This window comes from Gymnodraco acuticeps, unplaced genomic scaffold (assembly GCF_902827175.1).
Source record: "Gymnodraco acuticeps unplaced genomic scaffold, fGymAcu1.1, whole genome shotgun sequence".
NCBI classification, from domain to species: Eukaryota; Metazoa; Chordata; class Actinopteri; order Perciformes; family Bathydraconidae; genus Gymnodraco; species Gymnodraco acuticeps.
The window spans coordinates 637,788-657,629 of NW_022991001.1; the positions used below are offsets into that span (position 1 = coordinate 637,788).

General features: G+C 40.9%; 3 protein-coding genes across 6 annotated transcripts in view; 1 reads left to right on the forward strand and 2 right to left on the reverse strand.

Moving 5' to 3' along the window:
- The window catches only part of ago3b (argonaute RISC catalytic component 3b), a 31,253-nt gene extending 23,649 nt beyond the window's left edge, over window positions 1-7,604 (forward strand). For 2 of the 4 annotated variants that reach the window (XM_034235984.1, XM_034235986.1), the window contains exons 16-21: window positions 482-676; window positions 796-930; window positions 1,438-1,539; window positions 2,028-2,227; window positions 2,362-2,394; window positions 3,286-7,604. In XM_034235984.1, the coding sequence (XP_034091875.1) occupies window positions 482-676; window positions 796-930; window positions 1,438-1,539; window positions 2,028-2,227; window positions 2,362-2,394; window positions 3,286-3,394 (774 nt within the window). In that variant the 3' untranslated portion in view covers window positions 3,395-7,604. The remainder of the gene's footprint in view (window positions 1-481; window positions 677-795; window positions 931-1,437; window positions 1,540-2,027; window positions 2,228-2,361; window positions 2,395-3,285) is intronic. The other 2 variants (XM_034235985.1, XM_034235987.1) reach the window with 1 other exon arrangement.
- Window positions 7,605-11,410: 3,806 nt separating this feature from the next.
- LOC117559301 (free fatty acid receptor 3-like) lies at window positions 11,411-12,373 on the reverse strand. The gene is given in 4 exon segments (XM_034235988.1): window positions 11,411-12,094; window positions 12,096-12,191; window positions 12,193-12,282; window positions 12,284-12,373. Coding segments are annotated over 4 exon segments (960 nt in total).
- Window positions 12,374-15,718: 3,345 nt separating this feature from the next.
- Window positions 15,719-17,466, reverse strand: LOC117559302 (free fatty acid receptor 3). The gene has a single exon (XM_034235989.1). It carries the CDS (start codon window positions 17,229-17,231, stop codon window positions 16,266-16,268), a length of 966 nt encoding a protein of 321 aa, XP_034091880.1. The 5' UTR covers window positions 17,232-17,466; the 3' UTR covers window positions 15,719-16,265.
- Between the last annotated feature and the right edge of the window lie 2,376 nt (window positions 17,467-19,842).

Genomic DNA, 19,842 nt, shown 5'->3' on the forward strand with positions numbered 1-19,842 from the left:
CAGCTACTTGTTTGAAAATCCTGGCCTTTTTTCCCCTCCTGCTAATACATTTAGAAATAACAGAAGAGTGTTTCCTTTTATATTGTTAGGTCCTAATGTAAGAAAAACATGTTAAAACGGCCCATTTGTCTTCATTTTGTATGCATCGCACACACCAGCATGAAACACATTTACTCTTAAAAAATCAGATTCTTAAATGAATTCCAAAAATTCACAATCGTTCAATAAATTGGAACTATTTGGTACACAAAGAAAAAAATACATTTGAAAATCATTTATCTTACTAGAAACTAGTCACTTAAAATGATCGACATATCTGTTGTGAGTTGTATGATGTAGGAACTATACTACACGTGTTGTCTGTGCTTTAATACAGTTAGTGTTTTTCAATAGAAAGGGAATATTTGAGGTGGAGGTGAGCTGTCCTTTATGGTAAGGGACTGGCATCTCCACACAATTGACTTCCTGTCTGATCTTCCAGGTGGTGGGCAGCATGGACGCCCACCCAAGCAGGTACTGTGCTACGGTGCGGGTCCAGAGGCCCCGACAGGAAGTCATCCAGGACCTGGCCTCCATGGTGAAAGAGCTCCTGATCCAGTTCTACAAATCCACCCGCTACAAGCCAACCAGGATCATCTTCTACAGGGACGGGGTGTCAGAGGGGCAGTTCAGACATGTAACACACTCTATTCTTTCTTTTGACTTACTTATTATGAAGCCAGCCCACGATCTAACATTCTTGATGAGCTGCAGGTTATATACATACTAGTAAAATGATTGTGGTTTCCTGTGCAGGTGCTGTACTACGAGCTGCTGGCCATCAGGGAGGCTTGCATCAGTCTGGAGAAGGAGTACCAGCCGGGCATCACTTACATTGTGGTACAGAAACGCCATCACACACGTCTCTTCTGTGCAGATCGCAATGAGCGGGTGAGTGACACAGAGGAGGGACAATATTTCTGCTACTTATTATTCTTATTATAGCTGCTTACTCCACCTGTTTCCTATTCATACCAATACACTACTGTATGTTTTGCACATGTTGTTTTAGTGAAAAAATGCACTTTTTATTTTGTTATGTTAAACAAAAACAACAAACATTGATTCTTTTTTCTTGGGCATTTTACGTTTTATGTTTATATAAATATATGTATTTGTAATATCTATTTAGTGCACATTCTTACTTTAATTTGACATATTTATAAACATATTTTCATTATATTTAATTATCGTTTTGTTACGTTATAAAATGGAGCAACTGTCACAAAAAACAATTTCTCCTGGCATAAATAAAGTGTTGTGATGAATTGTTTTGGAGTAGAGGCTCATGAACTGAGAGTAAACAAAGAAAGATTTGAAACTGCTGCTCATGCATATCAATTGGATTTCTTTTGCAGTATGTCCCTCTTTGAAATCACTTTGTTAAATGTCCTGCAGGTTGGACGAAGTGGAAACATTCCTGCCGGCACCACAGTGGACACGGACATCACTCACCCCTACGAGTTCGACTTTTACCTCTGCAGCCACGCTGGAATCCAGGTACGTTTCACACTTACAGGCAAAGTCACTGGAAAGTCTCAGAAGAAAACACCCTTTTTTTCTTTTAAAGGGATTTGATATAGTGCAGGAAGAAGATATCATTACACAAAAAGTAGATTCTTTTTTCTTTGGGGGAGTATAACATTGTGCAGTGATATTGGTCATTCTTTCCTATGTGTGCGTTACCTTCACTGTATAGACTGATATACGGCAGTACACTTAGACTGACTGCACATTGAAGAACCTTTTAAAGCCATGCTGACATTCTCTTTAATATGATGAACTGTTCTGCTTCTGAATGTTATGTATACTTGGACCAATCAGCTGTGGAAAAGTATCAAAGGTTATTTCACCTTCCACAACCACACCTGGTTAGATAGACTTGTGCTGAGCAGCCAGGCCTCCAGCTCCACCTAATTTTAGCCTCGTCTCCACGGAGCTGCTTTCTCTCGGGTGTGATTAACTGGGCTTGCCCCCTCACCCCTCAGGGTACGAGCCGACCGTCCCACTACCACGTTCTGTGGGATGACAACTGCTTCACCGGAGACGAGTTCCAGCTCCTCACCTACCAGCTGTGCCACACTTACGTCCGCTGCACGCGCTCCGTCTCCATCCCCGCCCCGGCCTACTACGCCCACCTGGTGGCCTTCCGCGCCCGCTACCACCTGGTCGACAAAGAGCACGACAGGTAGGGGGGAGGGACACTTTTTTTCTGAAATGAGATTTGATTTGCAATCATTTTAGACAACATTATATGAAAAATCTAAACAGTGCACTAGAATTAGTACTAGTAAATCTGAAAATGTCAATATGTGTGTTCAGAACGTCCTTCTGTGTAGAGAGTGAAGAGTGCAGGTGAGCTCACACAACCCTATTTCAAATTATTATCATTCTGAAACACCATTATTAGGGATGAAAACACATGCGATTGCAAAGCTTCTAACAAATCAAAAAACATAACAAACACATTCGATCTGCCAGCTCAGTCCTATTGTGAACCCGGAAATGTTGAGGACCCCAAAGTCTTACAATAGAAATGTATAGTAGGGGTCCCCAGTACATAGAAACTGCAGAATGCAATTAGCATATGTTGGGCAATTTTTACAATTAGCATTTGGATGTTGCACTAATTAGCATTATAGCCTATTTCTACAGTTGGCGGTTTATTGAGGATGCTAAATCCATTTCTTACATTTTCATCATCAGAAATGGCAGTTGGAACCAGAAACTGGCCATATTTAAACTCTCGTTGGGCTAACTTTGATCAGCTTATGCTAATTGTGCAAATTGCCCAACATATGCACGTTAGCATCCGGCAGTTTCTACGTGCTGGGGACCCCTACTGCACATTTCTAACATAAAACTTTGGGGTCCTCAACATTTCCGTGTTCATAGCGATGGCAAGTTGGCTAATAATGTTAAAAGACACAGAAAGAGCACTTACAAAATTAAATACAATTAACAAAATAAAGTGAAAAAACTATCATTAAAATAATTGTAAATAAATGTATCTTCATTAATATAATAATTATTATTGTGTGTGTGTGTGTATGTATATATATATATATATAGTTAAATATTTTTTTTTTTAAATATATTATACTCTATTTGTAGTAAATGATAATTTCCACATATATTTTCTAAAGACTTTGAATTAAGTGTGCTTTATAAGAACTTTTTGTGTGGCATGATTGTATTTAGAGCTAAACCTTATTTCCTCACGTGTCTCCCTGTGGTCTCCTGCAGTGCGGAGGGCAGCCACGTCTCGGGGCAGAGTAACGGCCGGGACCCCCAGGCGCTGGCCAAGGCCGTTCAGATCCACCACGACACACTGACCACCATGTATTTCGCCTGAAGCCTCCACTTCCCTCCACCTTTCCTCGGCCGCCAACCCCCCCCTCCGTGCTGCTGCAGCTGGATGGCGGCGGCTGTGACTGCAGTAAGGATGTAATAAGCCAGAGAGGAGTTACAGCCACATTATGCAATCTGAAACCAGCCAATAGTCTCTGTCCCTCTCCCTCCTCCTCTGTTCTACATCACCATGGATTCTGTCTCCTTCTTTTACTCTCCACCTTCCACTTTTGACCGCAGTTTATTTCCCATGTGTCCAAGAAAGGCGGAGCAGCAGGGAATCCAAAAACTGATGATTTTATGGTGCATGGGTGGAGGCCGAAGCAGTGACTCGTTCCTCACGTTGAGCCTAACGTCGCTGGTTTATTTTGTGACGGTTTTACATGTTTGTTTGCTTGTCTAGATACAAAACTATACGTGTTATTTCTCTGTCGAGCAAATGTGTGATTGCCATTGTTAGAGTACGCTCGTAAACACAAAAGCTTCGCCCTTTTTTCTTCTTTTCTTGTCTCTCCTCAAAGCTGCCTTAGCGGTTACTCTTCTGTCTCCCTTTAAGCCAACGGTTCCTCAGTCATTCTGACGGTAAGAAACTCTGCACTCAGACGCTGAATGAATTTCTTATTTTTAAACAAAGCCACATCGACGGGGCATTGTGTATCTGGATGCCTTACCGCGACTGTTAGAAAACAAGGCCATGGACAGTTTTAAACTCCTCTCCTTCGTAGTTCTGCTCGTGTTGAACCAAACCTTTCCCGTGTGTTTTTTATTCCTCTCGCTATTTATACACATTTTTCTGTTTAAGTTAAATTTACAGCAATAGAGCAGAATGTTCATTACTTCTGACGACCACACATTTTTGACTTTTCCCCATTTTTACAGACCAATTTAGTTGTGGAGAACTCTTTTTGGTGCAATAAGGTGTTAGCGCAGACAGTGTGTATGTGTTGGCGTGGTAAAACGGTTTGTTTCGAGTGCGTTTTGGCAAGTGAGCTTGGACTCCGGAATGTATTTGAAATCCTCATGGAAGTAGGGACGGATGCTGCAGACGTGAGGTCTGTTAGAGAGATTTATCAAAGTGCCTGAATCGGTTAGATGGAAGGGTTAGGATCTTATGTAGGTTAGTGCGCCTCAACGCAAGCCACAAGTTTGTGTGATTCATTTAAATATTTAGTTTTCTGGTGGTTACCTCCATGTCCACTTAACACGCTGATTTCCTTCTGCGGAAATCATTCAAAAAATGCTTCAATCGGTTACCAAGGACAACAGTTTTCTCTGATTATGTTGCTCTTAAAGGACACAAAGTTCTAAACATTTAAGGAAATGCGCAATATTCATAGTTTTTTAATGCAATTCTCTGTTAAATATTCTTAGTGTAGATTATGGCCCTTTGAATTGCCGCCACATGAAATATAATGAAGGTCACAAGGTAGACCTTGAAGGTTTTTTCCTCATCACAATAACAAATCTATATTTAAAATCTGAACTCACTCGGTGGCAGTTTGATTAGGTACACCTGTAATATTATTTTACACAATCTAACACTATTGTTTTCTAAACAAGTGGTTTATGGTGCTATAATGTTCAGGTTTGGTTGACGGTGATCTTATGAATTTGTATCGTTTATTACTGTGGTCATAGTGATGGTGGTGATTTACAGCATCATTAACCAATAATAAACACCATCATAAAAACTGGACATTATGAACTCAGCTCTGCCATAAGGATGATATGGCAGAGCTGGATTACATTGAACAGGTGTGCCGAAAAGAGTTGCTACCAGGTGTAGATTTGAGTCATTTCTTGTAGCACTAATTTGTTATTTCATGATCTGAAAAAGAACCAAGTTTCTCATTTTAAGATCAAAAAGTAGAAAATCTAAATAATAATCTCACTTATTGCGTCTCTGGCCTTCAGTGGAAAGGCAGAGACTCTCCTGTGTTATCTGAGGGGACTCACTGCCAGTGGAAAACTAATATTACATATTCAGATTTCACTCTCTTCATCCTTTGCATTTTTGTTGCGTTTGTTTTCAGAAGAAATCCGGGCTGGGTATCTCCAGAGCCAGTTTCAGGAGTATTAACGGTTCTAAATAAGGCTGCAATTAAGGACTATTCTTACCTTAAATTAAGTGTTTTGTCCATAAAACGTTAGAAATGTCTGTTGTAATTTCCCACATACCAAGGAAATATATAGTTTTGACCGACCAACTGTCTAAACTCCAAAGAAACTGTTTAATAACATAAATACGACTAAAAAAAGTTGCAAATTCTCACAAAGTTAGACATTTTAGCTCGACAAATTCCTCAAAATCAAAAACAACGGTTGGCGATGGTTGCGAAATAGTAATAATAATTTCAAGACCAGTTACTAAACAATAATAAATCCTTTCTATTTTGGAGAAAACGGTGTCATTATGCAGTGAGGAACACTTTTCCTGATACATTTTGACTTCATCTCTTAATAATGCCTTGAATCGCTCACTGTTGCCAGATTTTCTTTAATACCCAGGCTGAGGGTGTTTCTGTCATGGCCTTGCAGTTCAGTTGAAACAGAGGAAGCCTTCAGGTTTCATCTCTTGGACCAAACCATTGTGCCTGGTCAGGGGGTGGAGGACTTGAGGAGGGGCCTTACAGCACCTGGCTGATGACCTCTGTACTGCTAACTGTGCTAGCCGCGTGTCACCACAACCAAACTAAAGCTGCTATAGAGAAACACATTTATTTAATATTTCATCAGATACATATATATTAATACGGAGAGATTAAGAGGATTATGGTATTTTACTGCACTTAAAGAGACGCATGTGTTTTTATGGTTAAGCATTTTTAATTCTGAGATATCACGACCGTTTGTCCCGCTGTGTGTTTGTTGTCACGTTGCAGCTGTTTCTTAATGTCAGACATTACCAGCATTTGATTTTACTTGAAAGAAAATGTAGTCGTGGGCATGTTGAATATTGTTCGCTCGAGCTTCTGCCTGTTTTTAAAAAGTCTATATGGAGCCTTATTAATCTTTTCCTGCTCGGCGTTGGCAGAGCTGGAAAGCCTTTTGTCCTTCAAAATAAAAGTATGACTTGAGATATATTTATATGTAGAGATATTAATGTAATGCACACACCACTTATTTTTTTTAACCAAGTCCTATTTGACGCAGAGGCTGTACGGAGATATGGCGTTTAATAATAGTGGTATTTTTTTCCAAATTTGATAATGCAATAGGTTTACTCGTGTGATGTTTGCCGCGTGGAGACTTGTCATGTCAAGAGATGGGAGGAACCATTAACCCTCCTGTCAAAAGATCCCCCCTCTCCTTTAGTATCATCTCCAAAACTCATTACACTTTTAATAATTTTCTCAATGCATGTGCTGCTTCAAATTTAGTTGAGTTCATATTCAAGAGAGGAGGAGGGTTGATGGTTCATCCTCCGATCGACGTTAACAGGCTGTGCCTTTCCTGACGGTGCTGAAAAAAATCAAAGAGATCTTAACTTTCAGACAGGGCACTGAGGCCCATTGATAAGTATTGATACATGACGATACTGTAAGGCGTGATTGTGTTTGTTTTGTGTTTGTGGATACCTCGGACATATGCCAAGAACAGAAAATATGCAGAACTGATCAGTGTGGAGCTGACAGGACCAAAAGGCCTGTGGGGGGTGGGCACTCGAGCACAACCCCGAAACATTTGTAGAGAATCAAATCTTGTAGGTAACGAGTAGCTCAGTTGAGATTTTATGTAGCATTATTTATTTATTTCTAAGATGCCTCCCTTTACTGCCTGTACACCCATTACCCCCCCATGTTCATCTTAAGTGGACGGCAATAATGAAGCAATCGTCTGCAATCCATTTCTGTGGCCTCCATTAGTGTATGCATCATTGTCTTTTATCTTCTAATATGAAATTACGTTTACAGATAGCGCTAGTTCTTGGGGTTGAGTTATTTCTCCACGAGTGCCCGTTTCCCCACAACAATAAATCTTGAACCCTCTGCGGTTGGCTGCATATCATACTCATAAACAAAACGATGTTTGGGTTTCACAGTATATTAATGTGCTTCTTTTTTGCCTGATTACTAAATGGTGTCACTTTTAGAACTAAACTGTACGTCAAGACCTTTTTTTGTCTTAACACTCATCTGATCCTGGTCCTAAGTTGAGCCTTTTTATTTGGTTGTCATATTTAATTTTTTGGAATAAATACTCTATGTATGAAATGTGTTTGTTTTTTAAATATGTTCCTACGCAGAAGTTTATCACATGAATACTGTCAACACAATCTTAACATTAGTTTCAGCTTTGGCTTGCTCCAGCTGTCATACATGAATTTAAATGTGTACGGTCTGGTTAAGTCACATGTTTAAAGAGGCCCTATTATGCTTGTTGGGGGTTTCCCTTTCCTGTGTAGTGCGTTCTATAGGTTTGTGTGCATGTAAATGGTCTGCAAAGGTCCCATCCTTGAACTCCTTTGTTTACTTCTGTAACATAGTGACATGTATCACTCTGGCTTCTATTGGCTAACGCTCCATCACATTATACGTGATAGGCTAAGGGGTGGGACATCTCTAAGCGGTTGACCAATCACAACAGAGCCGGCCAGCTAACCAATCAGAGCAACTGGGCTCTGGTTTCAGACAGAGGGTGAAAAGAGGAGCTGCAGTATAAATAAAGAGCTTTCTGAACATTAAAGCATGGAGACACGTCCCAGTAGAGACACTACATACTGATATACACCTGAACATCAGCAGGAGAGGACTCTTTAAAGTAGAGACACTACATACTGATATACCACCTGGACATCAGCAGGAGGAGGACTCTTTAAAGTAGAGACACTACATACGAGATAGCACCTGACATCAGCAGGAGAGGACTCTTTAAAGTAGAGACAACATACTGATATACACCTGAACATCAGCAGGAGAGGACGCTCTTTAAAGTAGAGACACTACATACTGATATACACCTGAACATCCAGCAGGAGAGGACTCTTTAAAGTAGAGACACTACATACGATATACATCATGAACATCAGCAGGAGAGGACTCTTTAAAGTAGAGACACTACATATTACACCTGAACATCGCAGGAAGAGGACTCTTTAAAGTAGAGACACTACATACTGATATACACCTGAACATCAGCAGGAGAGGACTCTTTAAAGTAGAGACATACTACAATGATACACCTGAACATCAGCAGGAGAGGACTCTTAAAGTAGAGACAATACATACTGATATACACCTGAACATCAGCAGAGAGGACTTTAAAGTAGAGACACTACATACTGATATACACCTGAACATCAGCAGAGAGAGGACTCTTTAAAGTAGAGACACCTACTGATATACACCTGAACAATCAGCAGGAGAGGACTCTTTAAAGTAGAGACATACATACTGATATACACTGAAATCAGCAGGAGAGGACTCTTTAAAGTAGAGACACTACATAGGATATACACTGAACATCAAGCAGGAGAGGACTCTTAAAGTGAGACACTACATACTGATATACACTGAACATCAGCAGGAGAGGACTCTTTAAAGTAGAGACACTACTACTGATATACACCTGAACATCAGCAGGAGGGACCTCTAAAGAGAGAACCATACTGATATACACCTGAACATCAGCAGGAGAGGACGTTAAAGTAGGAACTACATACTGATATACACCTGAACAGCAGGAGAGGACTCTTTAAAGTAGAGACACTAAGATATACACCTGAACATCAGCAGGAGAGGACTCTTAAAGTAGAGACACACATACTGATATACACTGAACATCAGCAGGAGAGGACTCTAAAGAGAGACACATATAACACTGAACATCAGCAGGAAGAGGACTCTTTAAAGTAGAGAAATACATACTGATATACAACCTGAGCACTTCAGCAGGAGAGGACTCTTTAAAGTAGAGGACTCTACATACTGATATACACCTGAACATCAGCAGGAGAGGACTCTTTAAAGTAGAGACACTACATACTGATATACACCTGAACATCAGCAGAGAGGACTCTTTATTTAAAGTAGAGACTCTACATACTGATATACACCCTGAACATCAGCAGGAGAGGAACTCTTTAAAGTAAGAGACACTACATACTGATATAACCTGAACATCAGCAGGAGAGGACTCTTTAAAGTAGAGACCACTACATAACTGATATACACCTGAACCTCAGCAGGAGAGGACTCTTTAAAGTAGAGACACTACATACTGATATACACCTGAACATCAGCAGGAGAGGACTCTTTAAAGTAGAGACAATACATACTGATATACACCTGAACATTTGCAGAATAGGGCCCCTAACAAATCGAGGTTAATATTTAGCTTCTTCTTAGTGATTCCAAACAACAAAAAGTTACAAAAATCAAAAAATTATGGAATAACATATTTTGTTTCCCTGTAAAGAAAATCTGAGTAAAAAGCCTAAGCATAATAGAGCTGATGTGCAATAGTAATGTGACAATTGCCCTAAACATGTGTTTCATAACAAATGTATGACCACCATTTTTTTTAATAATCTCATTACTACTAGCTGTGGTAGAAGTTAAATTGAAAGCAAATAGGGGGTTAAAACAAATATGATTCTTGTCAGACGGTAAGAAGCCAGTAGCATGACGCTGAATGATGCTCTCAGGGGTTTTAGGTCAGTTGAGCCAATAAGCAGCTACCTCATCTGAAGTGATATCCAAAATGCATCAGCATCTTCACCTGCTTTGGGATCATGAGAAAATATGATTCATAAAACTTAGTTTATAAATGGTAGGCCCATACAATAAACGAATAAATGCTGTACTGGGTGTTATCTGTGTACATGCAGTACACTTGCATTCTGTGCGTTCATTATTACTGACAGGAAATGGCAGGAGGAGGCGGTTATCAGTCACTTCCTGTTTGAAAGACACACTTTATAACATCGTTGTGTAATCTCTGTTTACGCTGTCGCCTGTTTCATGCCTATAACTCCGAATTAGCTCTCCACTGTTCTCTCTCCAATGTTCTCTCTCCACTTCCTGCTTATGTAACGTCCGCTGGTTTTAATTGCTTTATCCCTCTCTCCTATAAAACACTCGTCTCTGATTAAACAGTGCCCTTGTGAAACTGAGTCACAGGAACATGATATTAAACCAGACGCAGTAAGATTCTGTCCTGATGGAACCTGCTTCATCTGTACCCGATGGTCGCAAGTTGGTACTTGTTCCCTTTGGAACACCACAGTTTTCTTCAACAGAAAACACGATTTCCTGTTTTTTACGTTACTTCTACAGCTTGAATAGGCATACAACTACTGGATAATTGTAAGTATTTCCCCCATTCATGTATTCCCATTTATAAATTAAAATATTTTTGAAGTAACAACGTTGAGGACAAAGCCCTTACATTTGAGGTTTTATGAATTGGGTGTCTTTGGTGACATTCCCCAGATTTGTGACGCATTTTCGGGAAGTGAGATCCAAAAACTTAAATTACTGCTTAATTCAATGGGTGTTTTTCAATTCTGATGCATTTTTGGATGAACTCGGCAACGACCCGCTATTTGACTTAACACTAATAGGTTCAGATCTAATGACTGATCATGAACCAGCCACCTTCCCAATGGCTTGCAACGTTCTATACTGTAGGATCCGTGAGATGAACTCTCCTAATACATTTTAAACCCTTATCCCAAAGGATCATTTAAGGTGGTACCAAAATGTTATGGTCCTTTTGACATCTGTAATGTTGATGAACATGAAACGTATGCATGCCAATACCATTCACTAAATTACAGCTTTTAATTGAAGCTTGAAAAACCCCAGAGAATGAGCAGATACAGAACAAAAACTAAACGTGCGCATTAAGCGTTAGTTGTATTTTCACCTGTAATAATACGGACATGAGACAAGGACACTAAGCCGCCTGTTAGTCACAGTGATTGGTTCAACTCAAATTTGCAAAAACATTAACATGAATCATTTCTCCAGAACTTTCATGAAAGGGTGCCTCCTTGTATATTCAGTCTTGGATGGCCTCATTTAGAGGGTTGGGGAGGGTGAGGAGGGCCTCCACACCTCAGGATGTGCAGCTTGGCCATGATGTTCCTGACGCAGTGGTTCAACATGCTTCTGACGGCCGCTGAGGAGAAGTAGAAGATGAAGGGATCCAGGCAGGCGTTGAAGGTGCTGGAGAGCAACGCCACGTTCCTCCACTCCTCGCTCTCCTGACGGACGAACCCCACCACGTGGGAGGCGTTGTAGGGCCCGAAACACACCACGAACACAATCAGCGTTCCGAGCGCCAAACCGATGGCCCGCAGCCTCTTCCGCCTGCCGATGTTGGGAAGCTTGGACAGGATGTGGATGAAGTTGGCGTAGCAGAAGCAGCAGATGAAGAAGGGGACGCAGAAGAGGACGAAGAAGAGCTCCAGACGAACCGGCAGCAGGATCTTCAGCTCCTCCTCGGTGAAGTTCAGGTAGCAGGTATGTGGAGGCGGGGCGTTCTTACCGGTGGTGCTGCCTTCGTCCTGGTCACTCTCTGCCCCGCTGCTCCACTGGGCGTAGGGCATGATGTAGACGATGCTGAGGTTCAGAGAGGTCACCACCCAGAACACCAGGCTGGCGTACACGGCGTAGCGAGGTCTGCGACACAGGGTGTACCTGAGGGGGAACGCCACCCCCAGGTATCGCTCCACACTCACAGCGGTGAGGAGCAGGGTTGCTGTTGTAGATGGTGACGTAGAATAAGAAGCCAGTGAGGGGGCAGAGGGGGTAGGGCATCAGCCACACCATGCCGTCAAAGGCCTCTTTAATTTTTAAAGGGCAGGAACGCCAGGAAGATGAGGTCTGAGATGGTGAGGTTCAGCAGGAGGATGTCGATGGGGGCGGGCTTGCCGCGCACTTTTTTTGCAGAAGGTGAAGAAGGCCAGGATGTTGGCGGGGACCCCCATCAGGAAGGTGACGATGTAGACGGAGAGCAGCAGGCGGTTGCACACCATGGCGGCTCACCAGGGACTCTCAGACTCTGGGGGCAGGAAAACACGAGTTATGATTCAGAAGAAAATATTCCAGGCTAATTCTTCTCATTGTAAATATTTTTATTTCAAAGAGACATCCCTTTTTTAAGTTTAAGTTTTGCTTGATAACTATGAAGGGCATTTCTAAAGCTTGGTCTCATTTTCAGCCACAATAGTGATTTGGTAATGGCAGCCACCTACCACTTTGGTCCAGACTCAAATATCTTAACAACTTATAAATGAATTGCCAATCAATGTTGTTCAGACAATCATGGTCCTCAGAGGATGAATATACTGACTCGTGATCCCCTTCCAATAGATTGCAAATCAAATTGTATTCATGTCTGGATAAAAGTAATCAAATCAAAGATTCTTTATGACCAAACAAATGCAAAACTAATGATATTCCCAGCAGCCTCAGCTGTAGTTAATAAGCAAACGTTAGCATGCTAGCACGCTAAATTGAGATGATGAACATACTGTAGCAAATGTCATACCTGCTAATCATACTTGTCACCTCCATTAAATACATTCCCTGAAGGAAATCAAGACATAATTAATATAAAGATTTTAAAAAAGGAAACAAAGTCAGAAGTCTTTTCTTCTTCTTTTTTTGAGAACATAAAATGTTAAAGGCTAAAGTTGTTCCAGGTACACTTAAACTCAAAAGGTCAACTTTTTCAGTGGTAATGTCAAACTAACTACTCAAAGAAACTACTATCATATTCATTCATAATTTAAATAGTGCATACATCCACATTAAATTGCCTTCAGGTGCCTTGAGTGTTGTATTTTATGTATTTTTACTAATTGCCAAAACATTGAAGAAAAGACTAAACGTCAGCCGCCTTCCATCACTTCCCAACTTCTCTACGCTGTCTGTGGAAGGCTATACTCCAGCCCAAGCCAATTGCTTCTATATACATATGTATATCTTTTTTTAAATGAGATCAATCCTAAGTGTTTTAGCATTTGAAAGGGTAAACTCAAATTGGAGTAAATTGTTAATATGTGAGGGACTATTTTGTTTGTTTCTGTAATGAAGGTTAGGACAGTGTGTGGGATTGTCTGCCCAAAGAAATCAGTGCCAACCTTCATCTTAATCAAATATCCTGTCACAAAATACAAGTTTCTTACGTTTTTATCCATTTTTAGACAACAATGGAAGTCTATGATACAAACAAATAAGAATCTGTACATGCTTTGTATGCAAAATATATCCTGAAGTACACCATTAGTCTGTTGGGAACTAACAATTAAAAGCATTTACCTTCTCCAGTTTTTCTGCAAAACTTAACACCAAATAGCTTCGCCAAATATGACTGATACAATATAGATATACACACTTATGAGTTACTTTCAAATAGTCAAACTCACCTGTGTAAAGCTAGATAAACCTGGCTCTCCATCACGGTGCGGCTGTCCTCGCCGATGCAGACTGTTTGATCAGATTAATAAGCATGTCCCGCTGAATATCTGCTATCTCCTTCAATAAGGGGGAATTCACAAGCTCAGGCTTTGTTCTTCCCGCTCTCCAAACATCATCTCCCAGCAACCGGCCATAAGTTCGCTGTCATGCAGGTGGAAATGTTTTGTGATCACTTCTGTGAGAAGCGTTAACGGTGACAAAGAGAAGTGCAGATGTTGCATCAGGGAGGATGTATCTGTGTGGTGTCCTGGTGTCCACCAGAGGACTCAGAGGTCCATCTCCAGGTTCCAACAGAAACATGATTTCTGTATCCACAACAATGCTTAAACAAACATGCAGTGGCTGCAAAGAATGAGCAACACCTTCTTTTATAATTGTATTTACAAATGAGTTGAAATGAAGTCCTGGAGGCCTCATCTAATAAGGGTTTCTCTTTTTATAAATCAAACGTTATCGGATTATGCAGAGGTAGAAGAAGTACTCTGGTACTTCTACTTTTACTCAAGTACAAGATCTGAGTATAGGATTACTCTGTTACAGTAAAAGTCCTGCATTCAAAATGTTACTCAAGTAAAAGTACAAAATAATTGGCATCTAAATATACTGAAAGTACCAGAAGTAGTCGTTGTGCAGATTGGTCCATTTCAGAATAATATATATGATATGTTTTATAATGATTGATCATGAAAGTGTTCTCAAAGCTGGTGAAGGTGCAGCTAGTTTGAATGACTTTGTATACTGCAGGGTAGCTGGTGGATTTACTCCAGGTGGAACTAAAGTCTGATTTAAGACTTGATTATATTTCACATCATTCATCCACATCTGTGAAGTAACTAAAGGTATTAAATACATGTAGTGGAGTAAAAGTACACAGTAGCATTTCATGGAAATACTCTAAAGTACAAGCATCTCAATAGTGTACTTAAGTGTGTACTTAGTTACTTCCCACTTCTGGTATTCTGTATATATTTAAAAAATTGCAAGAAGTTGTGAATTTTTGTAAATAATACCCAAAGCTATACATAAAAGATGCTTATATAAGTCAAATGTATCTCTATTGCAAGTTCTGGTATCAAATCTAAAAATAAAAACCTATTCTTATCAGCAGCTACGTCAATGGTTGGTAGTAAAATGAGTCTGACACCAGTTATCAGTGGCGTGTTTTGACATATCATTGGTTAATGAGGTGATGTGTAAACAGTGTTTTTGTTAAATACGTGACTATGTCAGGTTACATTTGTATTCTGTGATTTCATTAATGATACTAGATGTTTAATGTTTTTGAATGTTGCTTATAATTCTTGCTGTATTGTATTTTCTTAGATGTAAGATGTCCATTCAATAATAACATAACAACTCATTAGACTGATTTAAAATCTATGATGCTTTGCTAACAAGTCTTTATTTAAAACATGACATTAGTATGTACAGTAACAGATTTACTGAAACGTTCCCCACTCTGTCTTGATTTGAACAAAACTGAAAATTATTTTTGTATTTCCATCACAACCTCCTCCAGCTGTGTCCTAGCCAACAGAAAGTCATATTTTAATATAAACTTTAGTCTTTAAAGATAAGAGACAATCTACACAACACATTTGCAAACATCCAACTTAATTTAATTTGACAGTTTATCTAATTAATATGTCCAGAAACCCATCAACTAGTACTCAAACAGATCTACATTGAAGTCTAAAACGGATTTCAAACATCAAATTGTTGATAAACCTACAGCCTCAGAAGTGTTTTCACTTTTAACATCAGAGGAGCACAGGAGCAACTAATAACATGAACGACGTGCTGCAGGTGCCAAAACAAAACACAGTATATCTGTTGCACCTGTGTGTGAAGTCTTTTATGGACCCCCCCCCCCCCCCCCCCCCCATTTTAAAGGCCCTTTCGGAAAGATAACGAGCACTATGGTGTATTAATTGTCCAGTTTGAGGTTAGAGCAGACCCTATCCAGACACCAGATGGAGCCATGTGTCCTCACACTGACCACCTGATGTAAAGTTAAGCACGATTTCCAATGACTGGTTTAAAACTAAGGTTTGATTAACTACTGCGTTTTTTTGAGAGAATCTTTTTCATTCCAAAGATGTGAATTTCCTTCTCTGTTCATAGTTCCTTCTTACTGTATAATTATCAAAAACATTGACATAACAGGTTATTTTGACACTGTATGCTGTTGGCGAAACAGCCTTACTCTGTTTTTCTTATTTCATCTAAATGTGCTGGATATATGTCAGGAGGACTTTAAGTGTATCTGAACCAGATGAGTGGTGATGTGGACATTTTCTGGAGCCGCTCAAAGGTACACACATCGGCTGACCGTTTTTATCCTGTTCCTGCTTTTGGATCTGTCACATTTTCTTCCCGGGATACCTTTGGCCTCCCCCCACTGTGACCTCACTCATGGCTTTCTTTGGTCACCTGGGCCCCCGCCTAGCTCCTCTCAAGTAGTGTTTGTGGTGTCCTTGCATTAGCAACACCATTAGCGCTGTTAACTCGATGCCGACCCCCCTCAATCCGGCTGAATTGGCTTTGCCGTCCACACATTCTTCCCATGAACCCCCTTGACGACGCTGGCGACAGCATCATCATGACCACGGGCTCCAGGAAGACATTAAAGGAGCTGGTCAGCATGGCGTACGTCCTCCACTGAACATTTGCATGTTGAACAAACCCCACAATGTGTGAGGCGTTGTAGGGGGCATAGCACACCACGAACACCGCCAGCGTGGAGAGAGCAACAGTCAGAACCCTTCTCTTTCCCATGGGGCGCAAATTTGATCGCCACACCAGGGTGACGCAGCGCAGCGTGCAAAACGACGTCACGATAAGAGGCAAAATAAACAAGACGATGGCCATCTCCAGGCGTAAAGGCAGAAGAACAGCCAGCTGGGTGTCGTTGAAGTTGCCGTAGCATTCTAACGTGTCACCCTTAATGGAGACAAAGTTAGGCCCTCCTTCAGTCACCAGGGCAACACTGAGGTGAATGAGCACCAAGACCCACAAGGCAACGCTGATGAAGCAGGAGTTCCGAGCATGGCGGTATCTCTTGTAGATAATCGGGAATGCGATGCTGAGGTAGCGCCCCACTGTCACCACGGTGATGAACAGGCAGCTGGCATACATCGAGGAGAAGAGGAAGAAGCTGTAGATCGGGCAGACGGGTGCTGGTAGCATCCAGTTCTGAAGCAAGGTCTCCAGAGTCTTCACAGGAAGCCAGACCACCAGGGCCAAGTTGGCCAGGCACAGGTTGAGGGCGTAGACCACGTTGGGCGTGGCGCCATGTTTGCGGGCCTTGCGCACGTACACGAACAGGACCAGAAGGTTGGCGGGAAGACCCAGAAGGAAGGTAATGGAATAGACAGTGACTGCAACGAAGTCCTTGTAATCCACCTGCATGTCTTCAGTTTAGGACATGGACACTGCGGAGAGGTACAGGAAGTCCAACAGAATGGTAGCACTGTCATTTACCATGACAAGGACACATCTAGAAAAGCTGACGGGAACGTCTTGACTAAAACACACAAAAAAAGCAGATTTCCTGAAAAATAGTTAGGATGTTCCCAAGTCCTCTTCTTTTATTAATCCCGTTTTCATTATACATTCTCCATTGGTGGTGCCAGGATTCTCGATCTCTGAGATGGAAGCAACTTCTGTCTGAGACAGTGGGGGGGAAAGGAGGCAGTGGCAACAAAAGTGGGCAGGAAGGGGGCGAGGTGCACTGACATCATGACCGATAAGGAAACGCATCCGCTCAGGCAGAAGTAGGGGGCATTTAGCAGGCACCAGTCTGCCTTAATTGCCCTCTCAGTGTAGGGCAACAGACAGGTAGCATCTGGGCCCTTAAGTGAAATGATTCAGAATAATTCCACGTGTCAGGAAGCACATGGCTGTCTAAATGAACTGAAGAGCCAGGCAGTAAAGTTGTAAATGTGCTGAAGTTGATGGTCGATGCGAGAGCAGGACGGGTTGGGCTGTGGGAAAAGATGACTTGTTTGTGTCGCTTCTCACAGTTTTATGACGGGGAATGAGTTTTTTTAGTGTTTGTGTGCGTGTGTGTGAAAGTGAGTGTAAGAGAAGAGTGGGTGTGCCATGCAAAAGGCTTGTGGTGAGGAAAATGGAGCAGAAAATCCCTTTTATTAGAGCAGACTGGCAGAGAAGTGTTTTTCCAAGAAAAGACCTGCTGTGGTCGAAAACACGACTGTTGGCTGTTTGATTAGTCTATTGATCCACTGCTAAAGACAAATATGTTCATACTCTTCTGATACTTGTAAAGTAATGACTATATTTACCTAATTTATAACCCGAAGTGAAAGTAAATTAACACAGCCTTCACTCACTTCAAATATTGTTTCTCAGGTTTGTTTTTCAGGTTGCAGTGGGTATTCCCAACATGAGTCCATTAAGAGGAAAACAAGGGATAGTTCAATCAAAGTTTTTGGTAAAAATAAAATCAAGACTTTTTGGACATAAATTATAAATTGAATTGATGGATATATGTTTTCTCATATGATTAAGAAAATAATGATGATCAAAATAATGATTCAATAAATGCATTTATACGGACCACACATCAGTCAGACCCTCATTTTGAAAAGCAACAGCTTGAATCTGCTGCCGAAATATGAGCACACAATTACAAAATATAAATGTTTTTAAAAAATAAATAATAATATCAAATCTTTGAGACAAAAAAAACAAACTTCATCAATAGACTGTGAGATCAAAAATAAAGGAAGCTCAGACTAAGGTTTTGTGAGCTTGCATTCAACATGTTCACAAAGCACACACATTTGTTGTGTCCTAGCAACCTGGAGGGAATTTCTCATTGGCTGAAGAAGAGTGTGTTTCAGTATAATAGTAAACATTTCCTCCGCCTGCTTTTCCTCTTTCCTTACCTGGGAGCCGTCCGGAGGTAAAGGAGCCTTGGACTGGGAGATGAACGATAATAACCTTGTATTATTTTGTTATCTCAGAGGCCGTGTTAAGTGCCTGTTTACCAGATTTGGTATCTAAACCCAGCAAACTGTTGGAGTCATTATCGCCATCTTCATCCTCCACACAGCATCAGTTGATCAAACAATATAACGAGGCAAAACAAAGCCATTACAGCTAATGGTCAGTTAAAGCTGTGACCTACAGTAACACGAACATGACCGCTTGTGGGTTTTAGTAAACAATCACAGACAAGGAAATCAAACGCACAGATACAGCACTGTCAGACTCCATTTATTCATCAATACTATAGTTAATTAAGAGGAAAAAAGCGTGTCATCCTTAGTCTTTTCTGGAAAACTCAATTACACAGAGAAAGTACATAATTGAACTCAAAGCAAGTTACACAAAATCAGGAAAATATATATTTGTGTTCAAATAAATAAATAGCAATAGCATTAGTTCTTTAGCAGCTAATGATAAATGAAGGATAATGAACTAGTGCTTGGATCATTTCAATTGTCCCTATTTCTGACAGAATACTATCTGCAGGGTTAAAAACATGATGAAAAATGTAATGTGTTATGTCCCTGTGCTTTCAAATAGGATACATTATGTCATGTGACTAAGCCAACAGCTGCAGGTTGCTCCTGCCGCTGGAGTTGGTGAGAGGAACCAGCAGCACGGGGGTCTTATCAGAGCAGGAGGGGGATGTGAGGCGGGTGCGGGTCGTCATGCTTCGTTGTTCCAGTGACAGGGCTTCCTGTTTCCTGGAGAGATCCTGCAGCATGCGGGAGTGATGGAGCTTCATCTTCTGCAGAGAGTGCCTGGTGAGCATGGTATGGGAGACACAAGTAGTTTAATGTGATTTCTTTCCTTTCTGGCATCCAAAACAGTCCCACTATTATTTGTTAGACGTGTATTTTTCTATTTAGCTTCTGTGGTTTATTATCGGTTTGATATGCTGGGTTTACAAACTTAGGAGTCAATTCTCAGAAGGACTGAATCTATCATTGTGTGTGCTAAGATGTCATGTTTGACTCCCCGTTATGTGAAATCTTGCTTGGCAAATATG